The sequence below is a fragment of the Tachypleus tridentatus genome, chromosome 9, assembly GCF_004210375.1.
Source record: "Tachypleus tridentatus isolate NWPU-2018 chromosome 9, ASM421037v1, whole genome shotgun sequence".
Classification (NCBI taxonomy): domain Eukaryota; kingdom Metazoa; phylum Arthropoda; class Merostomata; order Xiphosura; family Limulidae; genus Tachypleus; species Tachypleus tridentatus.
Window position 1 is genome coordinate 69,803,339 of NC_134833.1, and position 23,429 is coordinate 69,826,767.

The window sequence follows — 23,429 nt, forward strand, 5'->3', positions numbered from 1 at the left end:
TACTTTCCTGTTGTAGTTCTTATTAATAATTGTTTGAACTACGAATATTAAAGCGAATAATTAATGTATTTATATTTATACATAATTATCTTGTAAGTCCCATAAATCAGTGATGTGTGGTACATAGTGTTTAACTTTTTAAAATTAATTTGACTTAAGAAATTTCTATCGGTATCACAACATAAAATGTGGTAAAAACGACGTTTTTACTGCCCACTAGATGGCACTCCTTAACTGAAAGCTGGAAGTCTTCCAGTGATAAAAAGAAGGCTCATCAACAAACTGCAGCAGTTGTATTGGATATAGAAAAGTGTTTGGCGAGTATAGATAGATAAAAGTAAAGTTTCTTTTCGCTAAGTCAACTTTGCAAGGAAGATGAAATACACACCCACTTCAGAGTGTTGGAAAAGAAAAGCTCTGATTAACAGCTAGAAAAAATCAAAGACACGTGAATGTTAACAAGCAGAGTCGCAATGATATTCCAGTATAATTTTCATATCTTTGATATTATTTGTATTTTAAATGATTAATGCACATTTCGAGATGCTAGCACTTCGTGTCGAATGTTACAAACTTTTAACACTCATGGTGTTAGCTATAGTTAAGACCAGAGATGTGGATAGCCTGGGAAATCACCCAAGTAAGTACCTCTCTTCTTTCTTTTTAGGAAAAACGAGTGTGTGTTCACAATGACATTTTATCTCTATTGATAAATCAGTGATTTAGTTTTAAAGATATGTTGAAAATTACTTTTTGTTACTTCACACAAGAAAGATTTAAAAATAAAATAATAACAATGTTGTTTCATAAAAATCAATTACATGTATTTTATACAATTACACGTATTTTATACAATGTTAATGAAGTTGTATGTACGACTGGTGTGTTTACAAAACTATCACTGAAACAGATGTCACGTCAGGTGTGTTTACCACACTATCATTGAAACAGATGTCACGTCTGGTGTGTTTACCACACTATCACTGAAACGGATGTCACGTCTGGTGTGTTTACCACACTATCACTGAAACGGATGTCACGTCTGGTGTGTTTACCACACTATCAGTGAAACAGATGTCACGTCCCCCGTTGATACAGCGGTAAATCTATGGATTTAAAACGTTAAAATCAGGGGTTCGATTCCTGTCCATGGACTCGGCAGATGGCACGATGTGGCTTTCCTATAAGAAAACACACACATTAATGTCACGTTGTGACAAATTCTCTTTAAGAACATAAACACCTTGACTCATTTATAACCTGCATAGTAGTATCACCATATAGCTGTAGAGTATCTATAACCTGAACAGTAGTGTTACTACGTAACTGTAAGTGAGGTATAACCTGTACAGGATTGTCATTATATAACTATAGGTTATGTATAACCTGTATAATAGTGTCACTATATATCTGTAGATTATATGTATATAACCTGTTTAGTAGTGTCACTATACAGCCTGTATAACAGTGTCACTATATAGCTGTAGATTATGTATAATATGAATAGTAGTGTCACTATATAGCTGTACATTACATGTGTATAACCTGTATAACAGTGTCACTATATAGCTGTACATTACATGTGTATAACAGTGTCACTATATAGCTGTAGATTATGTATAACATGAGTAGTAGTAAAGTAACTATATAGCTGTAGATTATGTGTATATAACCTGTAAACTAGTGTCATTATAGAGCTGTAGATTATGTATAACATGTATAGTAGTGTCACTATATAGCTGTAGATTATGTGTATATAACCTATATAGTAGTGTCACTATATAGTTCAATATTGTGTATTTATAACCTGTATAGTAATATCACTATATAGTCGAAGATTATGTCTATATAACCTGAATAGTAATGTCACTATATAGCTCTGGATTATGTGTATATTTCACCATACATAGTGTGTCAATATATAGTTGTAAATTATGTATATATAACCTGTATACTAGTGTCACTACATAGCCGTAGATTTTGTATAGTAGTGTCACTATATAGCTGCATATTACGTGTATATAACCTGTATAGAAGTATCACTACATAGCGGTAGATTATGTATACTAGTGTCACTATATAGCTGTAGATTACGTGTATATAATCTGTATAGCAGTGCCACTATATAGCCGTAGATTATGTACATATAACCAGTATAGTAATGTCAATATACAACTGTAGATTAGGTACATATAACCTGTATAGTAATATCACTATGTAGCTGTAGATTATGTGTATATAACCTGTATAGTAGTGTCACTATATAGCTGTGGATTATGTGTATATTGCCTGTATAGTAGTGTCAATATATAGTTGTAGAGTATGTACAACATGTATAGTAGTGTCGCTATATAGCTGTAGATTATGTATATACAGCATGTATAGTAATATCACTATATACTACTATATAGGTTATACATAATCTGCAGCTATATATTAACACTACAATACAGGTTATATATACATAATCTACAATAATACAGTGACGTTACTATATATATAACCTGTATAGTAACGTCACTATATTATTGTAGATTATGTGTATATAACCTGTATTGTAGTGTTAGTTACTGTATATATAACCTGTATAGTAACGACACTATATTATTGTAGATTATGTGTATATAACCTGTATTGTAGTGTTAGTATATAGCTGCAGATTATGTATAACCTATATAGTAGTATCACTATATAGCCGTAGATTTTGTGTATATAACCCGTATTGTAGTGTCACTATATAGCTGTAGATTACATATGACATGTATAGTAGGGTCACTACATAGCCTTAGATTATGTATATTAGTGTCACTATATAGCAATAGATTACGTGTATATAACCTGTATAATAGTGTCACTATATAGCTATAGATTATGTATTACATGTATATTACTGTCAATATACAGCTGTAAATTAGGTATATATAACCTGTATAGTATTATCACTATATAACCGTAGATTAGGTGTATATAACCTGTATGGTAGTGTGACAATATAGCTGTAGATTATGTATATATAATCTGCATGGTAGTATCACAATATAGCCGTAGATTATGTGTGTATAACCTGCATAGTAGTGTCACTATATAGCCGTAGATTATGTTTATATAACCTGTATAGTAGTATCAATATACAGCTGTAGATTAGGTATAACATGTATTGTAGTGTCCCTGTATAGCTGTGGATTATGTCTAACATGTATAGTAACGTCACTATATAGCTGTAAAGTCACCATATAGCTCTAGATTATGTGTAACATGTATGGTAGTGTAACTTTATAGCTGTAGATTATGTGTATATAATCTGCATTGGCAGTGACACTATATAGCCCTAGATTATGTATATATAACCTGTTTTGTAGTGTTAATATATAGTTGTAGATTATGTATTATGTGTATAATAGTGTCACTTTATAGCTGTAGATTATGTATTACGTGTATAGTAGTGTCACTATATAGCTGCAGATAATGTATTAAACGGAGAGTAGTGTCACTATATAGCCGTAGATTATGTGTAACATATATAGTAGTGTAACTTCATAGCTGTAGATTATGTGTATGAAACCTGTATAGCAGTGTCACTATATAGCTGCAGATTATGTTTATACAACCTGTATTGTAGTGTCAATATATAGCTGTAAATTATGTATATATAACCTATATAGTAGTTTCAATATATAGCTGTAAATTATGTATATATAACCTATATAGTAGTTTCAATATATAGCTGTAGATTATGTGTATATAACCCGTATATTAGTGTCACTATATAGCTGTAGATTATGTTTATATAACCTGTATTGTATTATCACTTTTAGCTGTATATTATGCTTATATAACTTGTATAGTAGTATCACTATGTAGCTGTAGATTATGTATAACCTGTATAGTGGTATCACTCTATAGCTGTAGATTATGTATAACCTGTATAGTGGTATCACTCTATAGCTGTAGATTATGTATAACCTGTATAGTGGTATCACTCTATAGCTGTAGATTATGTATAACCTGTATAGTGGTATCACTCTATAGCTGTAGATTATGTATAACCTGTATAATGGTATCACTCTATAGCTGTAGATTATGTATAACCTGTATAGTGGTATCACTCTATAGCTGTAGATTATGTATAACCTGTATAGTAGTATCACTATGTAGCTGTAGATTATGTATAACCTGTATAGTGGTATCACTCTATAGCTGTAGATTATGTATAACCTGTATAGTGGTATCACTCTATAGCTGTAGATTATGTATAACCTGTATAGTAGTATCACTATGTAGCTGTAGATTATGTATAACCTGTATAGTGGTATCACTCTATAGCTGTAGATTATGTATAACCTGTATAGTGGTATCACTCTATAGCTGTAGATTATGTATAACCTGTATAGTGGTATCACTCTATAGCTGTAGATTATGTATAACCTGTATAGTGGTATCACTCTATAGCTGTAGATTATGTATAACCTGTATAGTGGTATCACTCTATAGCTGTAGATTATGTATAACCTGTATAGTGGTATCACTCTATAGCTGTAGATTATGTATATGTAACAATTAACGATAATGGTACTATCGTTAAGAGGCCAGTAAACAATATTTTGTATTGGTGTGTAGCATTAATGATAAATATATCATTGTTTAGTTTGTAGTAAACTCTACAGGGTGGTACTGTGTGTAATAATTAACGATAATCGTATCTTTCTTAAGCTTCTAATACATTCTATACGGTGATAGTGTCTGCAATAGTCTAGGATGTTGTTGCTAAAATACTAGTGAATTGACGACTCATAATTTTGTCTTTCTTTATTATATCGCTTTGTTTCATTTATTAGTTACATATAACTCGTTATATGCGCTGTGTGGATGTCATTTTCAGTAAAGACGTGAAATTTGACTGGTTAATGAGACTTAACAGTGATTACATTAAACGACGCACTTAAAACAATTATCAGTGAAACGTGTTATACTTCCAAGCAAGAAATATTCTTTCATGCCATCTAGCCCTAAAACACCAATGTAGGAAATGAATGTCATTTGCCTCGTTGACATGTAACAAAAGCGTTTATTTATCTGACAGTATATAAGTGTCAGTTTATTGATCTATGTATCAGTATTATTATATAGATTTGTTTATACTGGGAACACGTTATGTACATGCTACAACCAGCACTAAAAACAATGTAAGTGTAAAAATAATAACGAAACGTGTGAAGTAGCGATGGTTATAAAAAATGCAGGACTTTGGAAAACTAATTTCTTGTGTTGGTAACATAAAGTTGTAAATGTCCTTTAATATAACTTTAACACAAAAGTATTTAACAATTTTAGATTTATAAAATAACGAACAATACAGGAAATTTGTATTGTTGTACTCAATCAGTACTTCATTGTACGCATCGTATGTTATTAACAATAATCAACTTGTTTGTTTTTTAATTTCGCGCAAAGCTACACAAGGGCTATCTGCGCTAACCGTCCCTAATTTAGCAGTGTAAGACTAGAGGGAAGGCAGCTAGTCATCATCACCCACCGCCAACTCTTGGGCTAGTCTTTTACCCACAAGTAGTGGGATGGACCGTAACATTATAATGCGCCCATGGCTAAAAGGGTGAACATATCTGGTGTGACGGGGATTCAAACCCACGACCCTCAGACCAGGAGTTGAGTGCCTTAACCACTTGGCCATGCCGGGTCCATAATCAACTTGTTTCAAAATGTAGAGCACACGGACATTTTCTCTTTTCATGATTATAAGAAATCGATCGTTTTTAACGGTTTAACACTTGTACATACGTTTGAAGTTTTACTAAGCCAAAATATAATGTTGTTTAGAATAAGTTTGCTCGTTATAGGCAATTTTTGAATATCATTGTTACAGTAACCTTTGTGAGGACATTGTTATGATGATAGCCTTTGTATGAATATTATCACCATTGTAGCCTTGTTTAGTATAGGATTAGAAAACATATAGGAAACTTCAAGGATTACATAGTGTTTAGTACGTTGTACACTCTTTTTACATCAAGGATTATAAAATGTATAGCATGATGTAAGCTCTTGTTACATTATTATCTGTAAACTTTAAGCTGTAATTATTTTTATGCCTGTTACTAAAATAACAAGAAGAAATCTTGAATCACTGACATAAAGTCAACACACAAAAAGAAATGAAGCAGATTTTAAATAATTACTAGTCCTTGAAAGCTGTTAACATTGTGACGTTTATTCACTTTCTTCGAATGAAAAGTCTTCTTTCATTCTTTTTTCGAGGTATATGTAATCTTCGTAAACCTGTTGTCTACAATAGTGTATTACAATATTTTACCAGATCAAAGTTGAATCAGAAGAGTCTTGATGTGTGGTTTAAGGCCGAGCATGTTGTGTATAAGGTAGAAGTATCACGTCAGGTGTTTTATTGTCAGGTTGTATGTCGTTAATGCATGCAGTTTTTCGAAGTTGTTCACTAACTTCTATGTATTAGAAATAAGCATCTCTGATTGAACTACAAATCCAAACCAGTAGCAAAATCGAAACGGTGTATTTTTTGTTCCTGCTTAAACAGAAAGAACAGCTGCGGTTACGCCTCGCGTGACACATGAAAGATGTAATCATTTAAAGTCCCAGGATGGAAATTTCGCAAACTCGAGACATGATGTACAGCGTATATTACGAAACTTAATAATTCTAGAACTTCAATTAAGCCTAACACGTATATAATAATTTCGCAAGCTCGAGACATGATGTACAGCGTATATAACGAAACTTAACAATTCTAGATCTTCAATAAGCCTAACACGTATGTAATTATATTTGTGTACGTAAAGACACCTTACCAATAAAGTGGACTATGGTGGAATGAACATGAATCACGAGTATGTAATCAGATGGTGTTATGAACCGGAGGGAGCACGTTTTTTTCTTTGTTCCTTATCGTCTAACAAGACGATATATAGTGTCGAGGGCTGGTGAAGCACTGTCATAATTTCCATTCAAGGCTGTACATTGAACGATTTTATCTGTATATTCAAAAATGTAATAATTCTGTAAAATATTTTTATATATTTCTGTTCATTTCCATTTTAATTTATAATTCTTTAGGGTAAGCAAATGCTGTACAAGTTATTTGATAAATTTTTGAATAGAAAGAACATTTTACCTACTTATTAATGTAGAAAATGATAAATTAACTTAAGATAAGGAACACAAAAATAGAATATTGAAAAGTTTTACAAAACTCACTTCTTGTATGTAGAACTTACTACTGATTATGTGAAGCAACTTATGGATATTATTAAATTTAATAATAAAATGCTTAAAACGATATTTGTACGACATAAAAGTGAACACCAAGAAAGAAACTTTCTAAGTTGATTCAATAAAACTAGGCTTAACGTCGATTTAAAACCTCTTATTGTTAGGTTATACGAAGTACATGAACGCTGTATAAAGGTATTATAGAGCGTTTTAGTTTATGACGATAATCTAACATAGTGGGATCGTTTTGTTATTTGACGATCAGAGATTAGAACAATATAAAAGGTTTTGTTGTTTAATGATATAACACAACATTAAAATTAACAGTGTAGTTTTTTGTTTTGCTTTTTAATTTCGCACAAAGCTACTCAAGGGTTATATGCGCTAGCTATCCCTAATTTAGCAGTGTAAGACTAGAGGGAGGGCAGCTATTCATCACCACCCACCGCCAACTCTTAGGTTACTCTTTTACCAACGAATAGTGGGATTGACCGTCACATTATAGCGCCCCCACGGCTGAAAGGGCGAGCATGTTTGGCGCGATGGGGATGCGAACCCGCGACCCTCAGCTTACGAATCGCACGCCTTAATACGCTTGTCCATGCCGGGCCCTTAACAGTGTAAAATGTTTTCATATCTGACGAAACAACACTGCTAGGTTAACATGATGTAAGATATTTTCTTACCCAACGAAGTAGTAATGCTATACGTTTAAGTTCAGTTTTTACAATAACATAATTAAGAATCATTCACTATTTATCGAACTGAGCAGCAGAAATTTTAAAATATATGAATCAGTGGATAAATTTTAGAGGGAACAGAATATTTCTCAGCCGAAGAAAGAATTGTTCTCGTGTTATAATTGTTTCCAAGATGTTGTGGTCGCATTTTCTCAATTTTGAATTATATGATATACTTAAATGCAAATCAAATGTGAATGAATAGATTTAAAGAAACGTCAGCCACGTGTCAGTGTTGGAATTTAGAGCTGTTATAATTTGCCTAATGAATCTGTGAAAAAACACCATTAGTTGTATTGAATGAAAACAAATCGTTGCAAGCATTTCGCTTTAAAACCTTCGACTTATTATTGCAGCTTAGTTCGAGATTTAACAGTTCTGTTGTTTTTTTTGTCTTTCATCGAGGACAAAATATTCATATTGAGAAAAAGCTATAACAATATTCTCTTTCTCCACATCCATTATGATCTATGATAGTGAGAGGTATGATAAAAACACTTTATTTCGTGAACATCCTACAGTGTAAGTGTATAGATTATTCGTGACGTTTCAAAGCAGAAAAGAAAGTATTTCACTCGTCTTACAATATGCGTGTTTTATCTGGCACCTATATTTAATATTAGTTCTCAAGGTAAGAAAATATTTAATGTATTCTATTTCAACTGTAGAATTTTACAAAGAAAACTGTGACAAGTTGTCGAAAAGTACGAGATATTCAATCAAACGTTCTTCATGTGTTTCATAATTAGTTGCTGTCGTTTTAAAAATAGCCTAAAACCACCGTCCGGCCAGGACACCTATTAAGCCTTATAAGTAATGAGGAAGTAAGGTAAGTATTGTGATATAAGATTTTTATTTCTGTAACATCACAGCTAGCAGCTATAATTAAGTCTTCACTTTCCACAGACGTTTCTTCAGACAAAGCATTTGTTTCTCTCTTAAATTCTGAGTGACATTAGCTGGGAGTTATAACTAGGCTGTACTAGCGAAGTTCTAGAATTATTATCGTAATTACTTCGAAAGCTAACTGAATACTTTAGGAGCCGAAAGTGTGATAATCAACCAAGTATAGAATAACTTGAGAAATGTTCCACTGGTCTCTGTTCTTTATATAACAACACTTAAGATTGATTGATATAGATGTAGTATTTTAGAAACGTACTATAAACGAAAATTTATATGCATGTCTACAGAAAGTTTCCAGTAGTTTTTAGAGGTTATATTTTTAAATAGAATCACTAAGTTAAAAACAATAAAAAGTTACAATTAAATGATTTTACAATTGGTGAACAGAGTCTCTCTAAGTTAGTCTCATTATCAATTAGTCACAACATAAGTGTTAACATGTCAAATACTTTAAGTCGTCATAAAACAAATCATGTCCAACAGTTGTCATTGCATCAACCGTATAGGTCGTCATAAGGACATTCTATCCAATAGTTGTTACTGTATCAGCAATTTAGGTCATCATAAAAACGTTCTGTTCAATAGTTATTACTGTATTAGGCACTTAGGTTACTATACAGACGTGCTATCCAACAGTTATTACAGTAATCGATATGTAGGTCGTCATAAAGATGTTTTATTTAACAGTTAATAATCTAACAGTCATGTAGGTCGTCATACAGACGTTCCGTCGATTGGTTTCACTGAACCACAACAATTCACACAAAAAGTTCCTCAGATGTTTATGTTATAACATTCTATGAAATTTCTCATTCCCTACAAACGTGGTAAGAACAGTTCTAAAATTTGTATGTTTAAAACCATAGGATTGTAGCACGAACAAAGAATGTTATATCTGATTCTTTCAGTTGATTGTTGGAATTAATTGAATAATTAATTGAATAGTTATGGGTAAATATATAATTTAAGACGTATATCAAGTTTTAATTCGCATCCACTAATTATACCGCCCTGAATACCTGAAAGTTAGAACATACCTTATAGTTATCCGTTAAGTTCATGCCAAATTCGATGTTCTTTATCCCACATTATTTCTCTAGGTTTTTTCGTTCAGAACACTAAAAGTCACTCATTGGTGACTGATACAGTAATAACATTTGCTCTTTAATCCTTAGGTTGCCATAACAACCAATTTCTTAATCCACTCTTGCCCTGTCATCTGATTAAGAGCTGCGATGTGGAGAAATCGTCTTTCTAATAAAATTGGTTTAGAACCTTTCTCGAAGGAAAGATAAACTAATTGTTTTTATTTATTTTTTCTCAGTCGAGCTGAAAGTTTTATGATACTAAAACTAGTAACTTCACCACCTTTTGTAGCTACACCTATCGTAATGTTTGTCCCTCGCGACGTGATTCACATGTAAATCTGCAGGGGGACGGAGTGGAGTCTATTTCTCTGCATTAAGGGCTGTTACGCGACGAACTAAACTTGACACTTGTTATCGACGTTAACACGACGTGTGTAAAGGCATTTCTTTGTTGTTGTACAGCGATGCAATACATAATACCACATTTAGTACGTTCCTCTATGAATAATTCAGTACTATTATGAGTAATTTTTAAACTTTTTCTGTATTCTGTAACCTACCATACCAAACATTTTATACAATACTATACCCATCATTGTAAACATCTTACACTGTACATTTCCCATAATTGTAAACATTTTTATACCACACCGTATCTGTAATTCTAAACACTTTATAAATAAGTTCGTGCTAAATAGTTCTGTCAATCAAATCTAAATTAGACCTTTCATAGTACGTTAAAATGATATTGATTTAAATTTTTACAGGTAACCTAATAAGTCAGTTCCCGGGTAACGCCTAATCCAAATCGTCGTTTGTTAAAGAATATAACCTAGAAATTAATCTGTTTAATATTAAGTTTTGCTTTATGGCAATACATACTCTTGGTTAATACCCAGTCGGATGAGGTGGAAGCCTGCTTTGTTCAGAAATATGCTTAACTTCATCAACTCAGGTGTTGGTAAACTTTATAAGTTACAAGAAATGTGTCACTTTAAGAAATGATACAAGTTACAAAAAAGATCCAACTTTGAAAAAACGACTTAAGTTACAAGGAAGATACAACTTTAAAGAAATAACATAAAAAAGCTGTTACTATATAAGTTATTTCACTTCTCAGTGTAAGCTTATATTACTGAATGGCGTCCATCATTTGACCCTTTCCTTTAGAAGGCAAACCCGTGTTTGAAAAATTCTAGTATAACTGTTCTTAAACACTGTTAGAATTGTTTATAAGTATCAGTACTTTTTTATATTGTGTAATCTTTGTTTTCAGTTATTGTGATTGGCCTGATAGAAGAGAAGGCGGAGTTACCATGTTATATCACAGATATTCAAATGGTTGACGCTCCCACTCTCGTCTTCTGGTACAAGGACAACATCACTAAACCAATCTATACTCTTGACGCGAGACGACGATCTTTGGTTCGAGCTCGACATTCGTCTGTCTTCATGACTAGTCGAGTCCGCTTCGTCACACATACCAGACCGGCTCTTCTGATGTTCAGCTCACTACACAGGGATGACCAAGGATCATATCGATGCCGGGCGGATTTCATTCACGCCAGGACTCGCTACACAGACAGTATCCTAAAGGTTATTGGTCAGTGGTCAGTGGTTGAAGTTTATTTTTTAAAAAAACTCAAAACATAATATAATACTTTTTGTAAGAAAGTGATTGTTATATAATAAGCCAATAGTTTCCAATAGCAAGTGGTTAATCCTTGAACTAATCGATAGTCCAAAAATATTCCCAGATATGATTAATTATAAGTGGTTAATTTCTCAAACAATTGGTGTCTGGGAAGTTGTTTTATAAACACGTACTTTTTAAATGAAAACATCAGTTCGAAGCACCTAAGTTAATTAACAGACGTGTATTGCATTTCTCTAAAGTAATATCGATTTAAACAAAAGAGAGGTTGAATTGGATACAAACTATATGTAAAGTTTTAAAAAGTCTCAAAATAAACTATATGTAAAGTTTCAGAAAGTCTCAAACGAATGTTTTCAAATTACTTCTCACTGCTTTAAAGACCTAGTTTTCTAACTTTAAAATGGAACTTTTATTTCATTCAACGTATGCGGTCCATTGCTGAATCAGCCACAAGTTTTATGGACTGAAAACGCTAAAATCCGGGTTCGGTTCCGGCGATGGATTGAGCGCATATAGCCCAAAGCATAGCTGTATACTGACACAACAATTATTCTAAATATATACACGAGCACCATAAACGATTCATCGTGTCACAACCTGCGTTTGATTTTCCCAAATAATTTTATTCTCTACTGAGTAGAGAATGACAAATATTTCCATGATGATAAGTGACAGTTAACTAAATCATATTTTAAAACGGCAAAATAAGCTACATCCATGTTTGAAGGTCCAATATTATCTGATGGACCGTGATGCATTCTTCGTAACACATTTCTGACAACAGTTCTCTTGGTGCAATTGATTCCGTGAAACAGTAGATATAGATTTTTTTTTTTAAATTCTACAAAACTGATGTTTATCTCCTTTAAGATATATTCAAGTTCATCTCTTGGGGGTAGGGGAAGATTAAGGACATATTGAAGTGCCAGAGGCAATCACCCCAGGAATGTGTCGTTTTTATGTTTATTTTGTGTCGGATATTCGCTAGAGCAAATTGGGCAAGTTAGTGAAAAGCCCCAACTCTTGTGATTCCTTAATCGAATTTCATCCTTAGTCTTACAAACAATCACGGTCTCAACGTGTGAAGCGCGATTCGTTTTCGCGGCAGGTCGTGAATTGTAGGTATACGGATTCGTTATTTGTAGCAGTAATTACCAGGGCATGTTCGAATCATGCAAGGTTAAAAATTAATATTGGTATCCTAACAACTAAAAGTCTTTGTTAGTAGTATGTTAACACTAGAAAATGTTTAACTTCTGGTAAAGTGACCATAAGTGTTTAAATGTGTGTTGAATATAAATAGTTATTTTAAGATATTCACATTAAACGTCGTCCCCTGGTACATGAGCGGTAAGTTTTTGGAATTGAAAAGCTGAAACCTTGACTGTGATTCTCTACAGTTAAAACACAACACGTTTTACATGTCATAGTAAAATATTACTTGCTGTTTCAGTGTTATGTAGTGACTTACAAGTGGTGTTTTTTTTAGAACCTCCATCAAAACCTGTAATCAAGGACCGAAATGGAAAAATTTTGAGAAGCCTAATAGGACCTTATAATGAAGGAGATTCTTTATTAGTCATTTGTGAGGTCGAAGGAGGTGTGTATCCTGAGAATTTAAACAGTATAGTGTTTATACAACACACCTTTACTAGGCCTTTTTAAAACTATATAGATATTGTGTTTGACTGTATAACAAACCTTTATATGACCTCTTTCTTAACTATAGAGACATTGTGTTTGTTTGCATAACAAATCTTTATTTGACCATTTTTAACTATGTAGATATTGTGTTTGTTTGCATAACAAACCTTTATATGACCTCTTTCTTAACTATAGAGACATTGTGTTTGTTTCTACAACAAACATTTACTTGGCCTTTTTTTTTACCATCTATAAATTAAATTTATACGACAAACTTCTAATTAGCCTTATTTATTCTATACGTACATATTTCTAATATCTACTTTTAACCGATTCATTGCTCCCTGATCTGTGTGAAAATGTCGTAAGTAAGACTTCATTTGTTTTCTTAACAGATTGAATTACTTAACTTTTTCAAGGTTTGATTTGAACCTGTTTCCTTAAGAAGTTGAACAGTTTTGAACATGTTTTGTTAATAGTCTAACAGTTTTGAAGCTGTTTTGTTAAGAGTTTAATTGTTTTTCTTTGAAATAACGATTATGTACAGTTATTAGTTTTAATCCTTTGTATATTTTACCTGAGATATATTAACCAGTGTTTAAAGTATTGAATATTAAATATTAAGTACAAAATATAAAGGAAAGATAGATAATATTTTCTACATAAAAGGAATTATAAGTTCGGTCTTTTAGAGAAGTTCAATTATATTATTTATATAATGTATCTAACAGGAATTCCCTCACTTAATGTGTCGTGGTGGAGAGAGTCCGTTCTCTTGGACGACACTTTCAAAATCGTCGGTACAGGAATAGTTACGAACGAACTCCTAATTCCAAGCTTACAGCGCCATGACTTAATGGCTGCTTACACTTGCCGTGTTTCCATCTACAACCTAACCTCTTCCTTGTCTTCGACAGTAACCGTGGACATGAACTGTGAGTAGTTATAGAACTGCGGTACTTGTGAACATCAGGATTAATAAAACATGTTAATTATAATATTAAGTCTGGTTAACTAAAACGTACAATGTTCTAAAAAAATATTAGGAATTATATTTATATTTTTTTACAAAAACAATACAAGAATATTATCAATCAAATACAATACAATAAAATTAAAATAATTCTAGGACTATCATTTTATCTAGGTTGATTTCATTAATTTTTTTAATTTCAACTTAATTAATCATATTTAAATTTAAAGATAATTCAGAGTTTAATCATGGGTTAGTAAAATTAATTGTTACTATTTTATTTCATGACATTTAAATCATAAACATAAATAATTACATTTTTACTTAAATTTTCAAAATATTTTTATATTTAAAAATTATCCTAAAAGTGCTCTAAACTTCGTTATATTATTTTCATTTTTATCACTAAAGCTAAATTATTAAATGTGTTTAATTCTAATTAACAAAATAATTTATGCATACTTCGCTTTTAAAATATTTGAATGCCCTTTTAGTGCATCAAAAACAACCAAGATTCTAAACATCTGGGAGGTCAAGAAATTTTTTAATTTTTTTTAGATTTTCAATTAACATAAATCTTACTTTTTTTACAAAATCCTTAACCTTCTGTTGTCATCTTAGATCTTTATCAATTTCTAAATTTAGTATATGTAAATATTTGTATGTTTTTGATGTATTGAAATAATTATTATTATACATATTATTATTAATATACAATTTTCACATTTTCATTTTTAATCAATCTTTTTAAATTAAAAATATATTTCATTTTAGTTATTTTAATGAATATCAGACCAATAAAACAATTTACTCGTGCTTACAAGTCATTTTCAAATATTTTAATTTTTTGTATTACTAGTGCTAAATTGTAATGCTATATGATTAGTAAACTTAGTATGTGTGTGTTTTCTTATAGTAAAGCCACATTGGGCTATCTACTGAGCCCACCAAGGAGAATCGAATCCCTTGATTTTAGAATTGTAAATCCGTAGACTTACCACTGTACTAGCGGGTGATAGTTAATAATTTAATAACAAACTTTTATCTCACAAATGATTTATGTATTGTACAAAAGTATATCTAACTACAAACTATGCAAAATACGATATTTTATTACACTGGAATAATTAAATTTGTTTTTTTTTTCTCTGCTCTTATTTATGAATAAGATTGAAACCATTTTCCTGAATTCATTTTATCTTTAATTTCTATATTGGCTAACAATATTTGATGTGGCACAGAGACGTCTATTCTTGTTTTACAAACACCCTCAGTATTTTTATCATTTTCTTATTGATCACGAATATTTTGTGTGAAATTTAAAAGTGTCTCTTCAGTATCCAATTCTTTCATAGACCTATATTTGTTTTTGAGACAGAAGACAAAGTTATTTTATTTAAAACTTTTAACAATCTCACTTTCACTTCCTTTACTAATATTTTAGGAAATACAAATAACAATCTAATTTAAATAATTCTTTCAATCACCTTTTTGTATATTAGAATTACTATAGCTTTTTTAACTTTTATGGACAATTTCGTCTTGTTACAGACAAAGTGTAGATATATACTAATTGTTTTGTGATACAATTCATTCGCTTACTAAAATTTCATCCTCTCCCGGAATTCTCTCGTTTTTACACTCAAAATTATAATATTTACTCCACTATTAGATGTATGAAGTAAATATATGGAATTGTATTTTTATCTTAATGTTAAATATTTTACATGGGTCATTATCAATTGGTTTCATATTTTTTCTGCCACACTTATAATATAGTCATTAAGTGTATTTCTTAGGCTATTTCATTTTCGTTTCTTCCGTTACCAGTTAGTCTACTAACAAAATTTCATTGTTTCTTATATCCATTTCATGTTTAAAAAATCGTTTTTATAGCATTCAATTTTTCCTGTCCTATCATTTGATTAGTTTTACATCTATAATATTTAAAACTATCTTTATGATATTTTTAAATTGGTATTTTTATGCTTTTAATACATCTTACATGTCAATTCTGTTATTTCGTTAGTAATCGATGATTTTCAAAATCCCTTTATAATATTTTACACAATGAATTGATTTACTTGTTTCTTTACTACACTTATAAATATTTAGTATGTTTTAATAATAACTATAAAGGTATATATTTGTTTTCAAATTGAGTTTACTTCATTTTGATTCAAAATTTGATAATCAGTTTTCGATAAACCATGTCTCTATTTATATTATATAGTTTATCATTAACACCTACTTTTAACGCTATAAGGCAGTGGTTCCCAACCAGGGGTGCGATATAACATTTGTTTTGGCCACCTTCACCTTTATTCCTAAATAAATAGTTACTGTGAAGGGTGCGAGAACATATTAAAATTTTTTAGGGGTGCGAGGCATAAAAAAGGTTGGGAACCACTGCTATAAGGTAATGACCTGTTTTTGTAATTTTCATAATTGCTAAACATAAATTTTATCTAATTTCTCTTACAAATGCATGATCTAAATATGAAATTGGTTGGTTTACCCCTTTAGCTAATTCGTGTATATGAGATTCAAAACCAAATACAGTCTTTAAAACTATAAACTAATTTACCTAATTTATTTATTCTAACAAAAATTGTATATCATCAACAAAAATTACATTTTTCATTTTATTACCTCTTAACAGAATTCTCAATTCATTTAAGGACTTGTGTATTATAAAGCTATATGATCTATAAACAGCTATTATTTATTATTATTATTACTATTATTAGTATATCACATTCTTTTAAATATATGCTGAATTTCTTCCTTTTAATGTTTCCTTATTTACAATTTATTTAACTTTTATTTTGATCTTAACATAAACCATTACTACTCTAAACCTATTGTACTCTCTACAGTTATATCAGTTTATATCCAACTACGTAGTACCAACTTACTATTTTTTTCTTATTTACATCTCAGTCAGAATTAATACACTTACTTTATTATATAAGCTATATATTTTTAATTCAACCTACTCATATGTCACCGTCACTGACGACTGTCAATTTTATTAGCAATTTTTGCACATGTCCATGCAAATTCTCTCATGGTTCCTCTGATATTCCAATTATTTCTAAATTTTAAATCCTTCACTACTGAATTAATTCATGCACTTCATTCTTAATTTGACGCTGTTTTACCGGTTCACTATTTTATTCCATTATTACACTTCTTATTTTGTTTATATATATCTGAGTTCAGGGTATTCTTCTAAGTTACAAGATTTTTCTTCAACACCAATATTACCTTTCATTATGCTATCATCACCTTAGTATAGTTTACACTGCTTACAATTCCATTTTGCTTTTGTTTCCTTTGCTAGTTTACGATATTGATTTTCGCTAAATCAGTCACAGTAAAAAATGTGGAAACTTTTTATTTTTCTCGTCAAAACATTAAATAAAATACGTTTCAAAAAGTTACTTGTCAGGCTGCGAAAATATTCGAAAAGGTCTAAGTTATTTATTATGTAACATAACTTTCTTTCGTTTTAAAGAGAATACATCGGGCAAATTAATGGATTTATTTAGAATTATGTCATTGGAAATGTTAAGTCATTTTTTTTTGTCCATTCTAGGTTTTTATATATTTTTTTACGTTGTTGTTATCATACGTTCCTATATTTTTGTTGGTAGTGGTTAATACTTCACCTTGGGTCTCCATGATAGAAAACAAGAGTTGCTAATTAGTAATTAGACCAGTCGTATCGTAAAGGCTAGTAACCATGAAAACGATGATACTTGATTGTCATAACCTTATGGTGAGAGAGTAGCTAATAGTCTTTTTGCTTTTTAAAAGAAAGAAATCACATTAGAGTTAAATAAGGGTATACCCTCACATTGTTACCAAAAATAAGTACGTTGTTATGAACTTTATTACAAGCGTTATCAGAAGAGATCAGTTCATAAATCAGTGTAAATAATATTAATAACCACTGTTGTTAGACCAGGCTATAAGAATGTGTTTAAACAGGGTGTTCGGAAAGTCACTGTGCAGTTTTGTAATCATATTTTATTCAGTCTATTTCAAGCCAGTAACTGATAGCGGTGTTTAGATACAGAGTAAGAAGGATCCAGGCCTGTATTGATGCCAATGGGGGTCACTTTCATCATTGTTTATAACTGTTATTCATATTTACCTCCTGTATTCTATATTGAAACATGTCCGTTAATAAATATATAAGTGCACAGTGACTTTCTGAACATCCTGTATAATATTATTATCTAGTTGTTGTCAGGCTAGACTGTGAACATGAGTATACATAACATTATTATCCCAGTTTTGTCAGACCAGTATGTAATAACGTATTTAAATAAGATTATTATCCCAGTGTTGTCAGGCCAGACTATAAGAATGTTTATATAATATTATTATCCAAGTGTTGTCAGACCAGACTGTAGAAATGTGCTTAAGTAACAATTACTCAGCCCTGAACAATTTATCAGACTGTGTTTAAATAACTACATTGTTACCAACGGTGTCTGACCAGACTAGTGATAGGAATTTAGATTAGCTGTATTGATACCAGAGTTTTCAGATTATATCTAAAACTGCTAATTTTAGTTTCAGTATATCTATTTATTCAAATTAGACCATTTCATAACATTTTTGTATAACATAACTATATTCGTTAACAACGTCATCAGACTAGATCAGATTGTGAAACTGTTTATCCAGCTACATTATTAGTAATGGTGCCATATCGTATCTTCTGGTATAACTGCGTCCAAAATAACTTCATTGTTAACAATGTGGGCACACCAGATCACATTGTAAAATTCTCTTATAAAGAAATCAACAATGCCAGAAATAAACATCTTGTAAAACTAAGGCTAAATTTGTTTTTTTATTTAATAAATACAATAAAACTAGAATAAAAACTGAACTTTACAAAATGTTATTTTTTGATGATAGAAAAACCTTTTTTATTATAACATTTAGACGAGTTGTTTTTATTTCTGTACACGGATAATTTATATAACACAGAGTTACTAGACCTCCTATTTGTTTCTAATTTAATATTAACTTCTTTTATCTAAATAATAACCAGTATGTATTTAAAATACACTGACAATGCTTTCTTAGTTAGACCTCTTGCTGTCAGGATTGAGAAAATACAAGCAATCCTTAAACCTGGAAAGATGACCAAGTTGGAATGTCAGGCTTTCGGTTCTCGCCCAGCTGCTGTCGTCACCTGGTGGAAAGATGGCAGAAACCTAAGGAATGTGAAGTCGAGTATTTCAGTAGATGGAAACGTCACAACAAGCACACTAACATTCAAGCCATCTATTTTGGACAACGACAAAACTTTGATTTGTAAAGCTCAGAATCCACTTATAAAAAACTTCGTACTGAAGGATGGGATAAAGCTCAATGTTTATTGTAAGTAAGGGCAATAGCCGTTAAATATGTTAAAAGAAATTTTGTACTGAACTTTGGCTTAAACTCTAAAGTATTAATCTGTAGACGGTGAGAGACCGTCGGATAAAGTATTATAGTTCTTAATTCATAAAAGATGACAGACCGATCAGATCTAGTATTGTTGTGCTTAGTAGTTAGTGGCGGTGAGAGACCGATCATATCTATCAACGTTGTATTTATTAGTTACTAGAGGTAAGAGTTGTTTTGTTGGTTTATTGGCCCAAAGCTACTAGGCCATCTGCACCAAACAACTGTTAAAATATAAAATAAAAGTAAAATTGTTATAAAATGTGAAAAATGAATCAATGTAAAGTGAAATAAACTTTAAACAGCCGTTAAATACTTAAACATTAGTAAGGTGGACAGTGTCACTATCGCCAATGACACTGTCTAACGTCAAGGATGAACCTATGTTAAAAATATATAAAATACTGCCGCCACTCACGGTCGTAAATACGGCACGACAGTAAAATGTGGGCTGTTGTGACTTGACTATCACACAGACCTTACATTGGTGCATCAGTCCGAGATAAAAGAAAACGATGAGTGAAAAAACTGTGACCAATGCGTGGCCAAGCCAGGACAACTTCCTTCATCCGATCTTACAGACACAAGATAGCCATAGAGAAACAGAAGGTTTGATCTGGAAAAGCTAGTTATCACATTGCTCACTCCAAGTCGACTGCTAACTGATACGGTGCCGAGCCTTAAATACATGGAACAGGCACGGCAGAGACAGCACTAGAACAGAAGTTAGCTGCGGTGTCAGCGAGCTCGTTCCCTCGAATACAAACGTAAACTGATGTCCAGAAAAACTGGATTGAAGTAGCTGATAAAGAGAAATGCGCCATTCATTATTAATGTCGACGAAAACAAGGTGAAAACTGACATGAAGTGATTCCAGGACCAGTAGAAAGCTAAGCAAGTCGGTATAAATAGTACAGTTTGTGTAATGCATAAGCTTCTATGTCATCTATGGCAAGAGAAATGGTGTACAATTTGGCAGTGGACACAGAAACTGTAGAAGGGATTCTGTGTGCAACCAATGAACGACAGCAAACCATGGCAGAGCCCAGAGTCACCTGATTTGTAACCATCCATGTAAATGGGAATAGAAGGATGGTTCGAAAGATGTTCGATAAACAGAAGACGGTACTTTCAATCAGGAACCTTCTTCAGATGACTCAAAGAAAGGTTATATTTGGGGATAGTAATAAGCCATGATAGAATTTGCTGACCAGTGGACACAGCAATGTCATCCAAGGACAGACCCAATACACCCTACTGCACCTGGATATGAAGGCCACAAGGAACAATGGTAAACTGCCTAGTCTGAAAAGGCATGGCCCACTAAGGAAGGAAATAAAACACAACCCCAGACGGGATGCTGTGGTAAGGATCGAAATTTTGAAGCACGCAGTAAAAACAATTGCAAACAGCAGAGGTGCAAAGAAGATTCACGAGACTCTATGTATAAGCTCTGAACTGGGGAAGTGCAGAAAGCCCCAGTGAAGAGCCGAAGCTCCTGATAGTGAACAGGGTCCAACATCTTCAAGACCAAGGTCCTGGCAGAGCCATAGACTAGATAATCACATTCCTGTTTTGATCAAGTGAAGGCACGATAGATCTTTAGCATGAAACATCGATCCACCCCTCAAGAGGTGGAAAAGAGGACACAGAGGATGTTTAATGCCCTTGTAAACTTGACGGTTTGATGTGTGAAATGAAAGTAAGCTTATGGTCCATTATAAAACCCAAGAACGTTTCCTCGGGGACCACAGTTAGTAAAACTTCTTCAAGATGGAGCTTAGGATCAGGATAAATACCCTGTTGGCAACAGAAGCGCATGAAAATGAAAACGGGCTTAGAGCAAGGTAAGGTAAAATCGTTTGCTGTGATCCACTTTAGTAAACGATTGAGGGCAGTCTGTAGCCTCGGTTCAATAAACCTCATGCTCAACGACTGACGCAAGATGTGAAGGCCATCGACATAGAGACCATTTACAACTGTATGTGGGAGTTGTCCACTGGTGGCATTAATCTTTATAATGAAATGCGTGACACTCAAGACGCAGCTCTAAGCGATTCCAAGTTCCTGTCAGAAAGAACTGAAATATGTCGAACCCACACAGACCTGGATTCATCTGTCTATTAAAAATGTTTAATAAAAATGGTTAAATGGCTACGTAACCCATATGAATGGAGATCTCGCAGAATGCCATACCTGCACATAGTATCATAAGCTTTCTCAAGGTAAAAAATGCTGAAACAAGATGTTGTTGCTTGACAAGGGGTTCCGTGAGTGACGCTTCAAGTCGAATCAGGTGGTCCATAATGGAGACCTGTCGTCACTGGGTGGGTAGGAGGAGCTAAACAAGAAGAGCACTAACCATCCTCTCTAAGGTCTTACAGAGACAGCTCATCAAAGCAATTGAACGATAGTTTGAAGGAATCTTGGGATCCTTCCCTGGCTTAGAGAAAGGTAGGACAATAGCATAATTCCAAGCATTATGAAAAAATTCTTCTGCCAGATCTGGTTAAATACTATGAAAGGAAAAGCAAGAGAGACAGGAGAGAGATGGCTCAGCATCTTGTTGCGAATATCATCAGGTCTTACTGATGTGCTGCCAGATCGATGAAGAGAAAACTTGAGTTCCATCAGTGTAAAGGGGCAATTACACTCATAGAGACGACCTGCCTGAAAGGAAAAAGGTGATCGTTCTGCCAGAGTCTTGAATGCAAAGAAAGTGGGGGATTAAGCAGAAGTGCTAGATGTATGAGGAAAGCCTTCGCCAAGAATATCACAGATGCTCTGGGCATCAGCTGTTTCCTGACTATTGGAAAGCAAGATCGAAGGGGAAGCAGAAGTGTACTGCCCACTGACCTTTCGAATGACTTTGAACTGGAGTTGTGAACTTAATCCAAGATTTCTTCTGACTTGATGTCTTACCTGCCGAGCATATACATGGGCCTACTGGCAAGCAATATGGTTTGAAAGTGTGGAATACCTACGAAAGATATCCCAGGTCGTTTTTTGAGCCTTCCGTGCCATGTGGCAGGCAGGATTTCACCACGGATGAGGATAACGTGGAAAACAAGTCGAAGTTTTAGGAATCGATTGAGCAGTTGTTTGGACAATACAGTCAATTACTACTTCCACACATTTATCTATCGATGGCTTACAGACGACAGCAGGATCAAGTTCTGAGAGAGCAGTGAAAGAGGTCCAGTTGGCCTGGTCCAGCTTCCACTGAGGGAGGCGGGTCGAGTGGTATCGACCACAACCAATCTCTCTCAAAATGATAGGAAAATGATCACTGCCCCGAAAGTCATTGTCAACCCTCCAAGAAAAGTGAGAAAAGTGAAGTGGAACAGACAGAGAGATCAATAGCAGTAAAACACGAAGTACATGAAAATAAATATAAACACTAGTACTGCTGAGAGAAAGGCTGTGATCGGAGACCATACGTTCTATGGAACGACTCACTCATCAATATCAGCACCTTCCCAGAGGGGATTATGTCCGTTAAAGTCTCCCAGGATTAGAAAGGTAGACAACAACTGTTCAATAAGAACATCAAGGTTCAATTGATCATAGGTCTCTCGAGGAGACAGGAAGGGAGAACATATAGTAATGGTACAATCCAAGGAAACACGGATCGCTACGACCTCCAAGAATGCATCGAGTGGCAAAAATTGATGGCGAGCCAGCAGTGCCAC

The 23,429-nt window shown here is 32.9% G+C and overlaps 1 protein-coding gene across 1 annotated transcript in view; it reads left to right on the forward strand.

The window, feature by feature from the left end:
* Positions 1-301: 301 nt before the first annotated feature.
* Positions 302-23,429, forward strand: part of LOC143227131 (neural cell adhesion molecule 1-like) — a 34,341-nt gene continuing 11,213 nt past the window's right edge. The window contains exons 1-5 of the mRNA XM_076458640.1: positions 302-640; positions 11,268-11,594; positions 13,138-13,248; positions 14,024-14,227; positions 19,375-19,671. Coding sequence (XP_076314755.1) covers positions 523-640; positions 11,268-11,594; positions 13,138-13,248; positions 14,024-14,227; positions 19,375-19,671 — 1,057 coding nt within the window. The 5' untranslated portion in view covers positions 302-522. The remainder of the gene's footprint in view (positions 641-11,267; positions 11,595-13,137; positions 13,249-14,023; positions 14,228-19,374; positions 19,672-23,429) is intronic.